The following is a 3,450-nucleotide window of genomic DNA, read 5'->3' on the forward strand; positions in this document are numbered from 1 at the left end:
GTCAACAAAACCGACGAACGAACCCTAGGTACATGCGGCGTGGTCCCCGACGACGGTATGGAGGCTGACCGCCCCGGGGGCGACGCGTGGTGCGGAAACGGCTCGCGGCGGCTAGGTCTAGAAACTTGAACAAAAATAGAGGAATTGATGAAATAATTGTTGTATTGCTTAAGCGTCATTGGCATATATATAGAAAGTATAATGATCAATTTGGAATATAGGACAAATTCTAATCTATCTCATATTTTTTAATAATCAATACAATTAACAGGGCCGAAGGTAATAAGGGGGTGTTTGTTTTCGGGGACTTTTTGATGTAGGGACTAAAAAAAGTCCCTTTTAGTCCCATGTTAAACAAATAGGAGGGACTTTTAGGGACTAAAAAGGGTATTTGGGAATAGATGAAGAAGTCCTTATGGGAGGGTCTTTTTGGGACTTTTTCCAACAATGCCCCTACTTTTAGCATGTCATTTAATAACTTCTACTCCCTCCGTTCGTAAATATAAGTCTTTTAAGAGATTTTATTAGGTGTCTACATACAGAACAAAATGAGTGAATCTATACACTAAAATATGTCTATATACATCTATATCTAGTTCACCGGTGAAACCTTTAGAAAGACTTATATTTAGGAACGGAGGGAGTAATACATTAGTAGAGGTAACATGATCTTTTTGTATGTCATTTAATAACATTTAATCTCTGTTTAGTCCATGAAAACAAACGGATAGAAACTAGAGACTTTTTAGTTAAGACTTAAAAAAAGTTTTAAGACTTGTGAAACAAACAGGACCTAAGCTTCGGTTCAGTTCGTTTACCGTCACCATTCAGCTCGTGATTCGTTGCTCCGTGTAATCACATTTGACGATGAACCGTGGACTTGTTAGTACGGTCCAAAAAAGTATACATTATTCAACCGTGTGATTAATTGCTCCTGTACTGCTTTCAGCAGCGGCGGTGCAGCATGTGCAGGACAGGAGTGTGCAATCCGTAGACCGTAAGATTTGACAAATCCAATGCGTTATCGATGGACTAAAACAAACCAGCGAGAAATGCGCAGCGCCTAATCCCGTGCAGACTAGCAATAGATAGTGGTTTTCGCCTCGCAAATGGCATCGTAAGGCATCTGTGCGGCCGTGCTTCAGTTGGTCATCGGCGATCAAGGCACACCGCGCGTCGGCGATGCAGCAGCGCAAGGCCAAGGTGCCCGCGGAGGGCGTCACGGAGCAGGAGGCGTCGCCGGCGGCCGTGCTGCCGAGGTCCGCGACGGCGCGCGACTTGCTGGAGGCAGAGGAGGCGGTGCACCCGTGCTCCGTGACGCCGCGGAAGAAGAGCAAGAAGAGGCCGGGGCCGGGCGCCGGTGAGAGGCGGTGCAGGCCGGTGGTCAACCTGTTGCTCGCCGCCGTCGTCGTGGCCGTGCCGCTGGCGGTCGTCTTTCTTGTCCACGGCGTCGGCGTTCCCGCGGTCTGGTTCGCCGCTGCCAGGGCCCAGCTGCGGCGAGGTAACCAAGTTAACCCATTTTATGGTTTTGGCCCGCAATGCGCCTTACACTTACAGTTTTTTGGACGTGCAGGTTTCAGTCACGCCTCCTTCCCGTACGCGAGGAGCGCGCCGGACAAACTCCTCGGCGGCCTCCTAGCGGCCGGAGTCGACGAGAAAACATGCCGCAGCAGGCACGAGGCCTCCGCGTACCGTCGGAACACGCCGCGGCGGCCTTCCCCGCACCTCGTCGCCAAGCTGCGACGGCACGAAGAGCTCCAGCGGCGGTGCGGCCCCGGCAGCGACGCGTACGGCCGGGCCATCCAGCAGCTCAGCGCCGGCAGGAGCGCCGTCGACGCCGAGTGCAAGTACGTCGTCTCCGTCTGCAACCGCGGCCTCGGTAACCGCATCCTCGCCGCCGCGTCGGCGTTCCTCTACGCGCTGCTCACCGACCGCGTCCTCCTCATCGACCGGGGCAACGGCATGGACGAGCTCTTCTGCGAGCCGTTCCCCGGCGCGACGTGGCTTCTGCCCTTGGACTTCCCGGTCACGGGCCTCGCCAACATCACCGTCGACGCCGCCGAGACCTACGGCAACATGCTCAAGAACAAGGTGCTCACGACGGACTCCACGGAGCCGACGCAAATGCCGGCGTTGGCGTACGTCTACCTCGAGCACGACTACGGCGACAGCGACAAGAGGTTCTTCTGCGACGACGACCAGCAGCTGATGTCCAGCATCCAGTGGCTGGTGGCGAGGATGGACACCTACAGCGTGCCGGGGCTGTTCCAGGTCCCGTCGCTCGCGGAGGAGCTCGCTGCGCTCTTCCCGGAGCGCGACGCCGTGTTCCACCACCTCGGCCGGTACCTCTTCCATCCCGCCGACCACGTCTGGGGCCTCGTCTCGCGGTACTACCGCGCGTACCTCGCGCGGGCGGAGCAGCTGGTCGGCGTCCAGGTGCGCGTCTTCGAAAGCGAGCAGGGCAAGTCGCCGCACGTCCTGCAGCAGATCACGTCCTGCATGTGGAAGGAGAAGCTGCTCCCGGAGGTCCTCTCGGCCGGGGATCCGGCTGTCGCCCCGCCGCCGGGCGCCGGGTCCAAGACCGTCCTGATCACCTCGCTCACGCCGTGGTTCTACGAGCGCATCAAGAGCATGTACTGGGAGCAGCCGACGGCGAGCGGCGAGGACGTGGGCGTGCACCAGCCCAGCCACGAGGAGTACCAGCAGTTCGGCCGCAAGTCGCACGACACCAAGGCGTGGGCGGAGATGTGCCTGCTCAGCCTCTGCGACGTGCTCGTCACCTCCGGCTGGTCCACGTTCGGGTACGTCGCGCAGGGGCTGGCCGGCGTCACGCCGTGGGTCATGTACCGCCCGTTCAACTTCAGCGAGACGCCGGACCCGCCCTGCGCCCGGGACGTGTCCATGGAGCCATGCTTCCACACGCCGCCCATGTACCACTGCAAGCTCAAGGAAACAATGGACACCGCGAGGTCGCTGCCGCATCTCCAGCGCTGCGAGGACGTGCAATGGGGCTTGAAGCTCGTTCAAGATCCCAAGTAGTAGCAGGCAGCATTTACGCGGTTTCAGAATCCAAACTCAATCAAGGTAGTACTCCATCGATCTGGTCACTTTTGTAGTAAGACGTTTTAGATGGATCAGACAACTCCTAAAACAGTGCAAAATCAGCTGCCTAAAACGCCTTATAAGAACGAAAGGAGTAGTAGAATCTATAGAATTTTACATGGATTTGGTCTGCGAAAATGCTAGACCTACTAAATCCTACTTACGTTTACTAAACCTTTCAATTAATCTAAACATGCCATCTGACCTTCATCTTAATTCAATTAATGATTGTCAAATCAAACTATCCCGTAAACGTACGTAAACCTTTTACGTAGATATAGCATTACTCTTTTGTCTGTGTACTCTACTTAGGGGTCTATCATGGTTAGAGCAACTCTAGCAGACCAC

General features: G+C 55.3%; 1 protein-coding gene across 1 annotated transcript; it reads left to right on the plus strand.

Annotated features, from left to right (window-relative positions):
• The first annotated feature begins 859 nt into the window (after positions 1 to 859).
• Positions 860 to 3,240, plus strand: LOC123402132 (galactoside 2-alpha-L-fucosyltransferase-like). Its single transcript, XM_045096013.1, has 2 exons — positions 860 to 1,501; positions 1,574 to 3,240. Exons 1-2 carry the CDS (start codon positions 1,183 to 1,185, stop codon positions 3,037 to 3,039), a joined length of 1,785 nt encoding a protein of 594 aa, XP_044951948.1. The 5' UTR covers positions 860 to 1,182; the 3' UTR covers positions 3,040 to 3,240.
• Positions 3,241 to 3,450: the final 210 nt, after the last annotated feature.

The sequence above is a fragment of the Hordeum vulgare genome, chromosome 6H (genome assembly GCF_904849725.1).
Source record: "Hordeum vulgare subsp. vulgare chromosome 6H, MorexV3_pseudomolecules_assembly, whole genome shotgun sequence".
NCBI classification, from domain to species: domain Eukaryota; kingdom Viridiplantae; phylum Streptophyta; class Magnoliopsida; order Poales; family Poaceae; genus Hordeum; species Hordeum vulgare.

Coding starts and splice junctions, on each gene's coding strand:
- LOC123402132 (XM_045096013.1), top strand. CDS start 1,183: ATGCAGCAGCGCAAGGCCAAGGTGCCCGCGGAGGGCGTCACGGAGCAG. Junction 1,502..1,573: donor CAGGGCCCAGCTGCGGCGAG/GTAACCAAGTTA, acceptor TTGGACGTGCAG/GTTTCAGTCACGCCTCCTTC.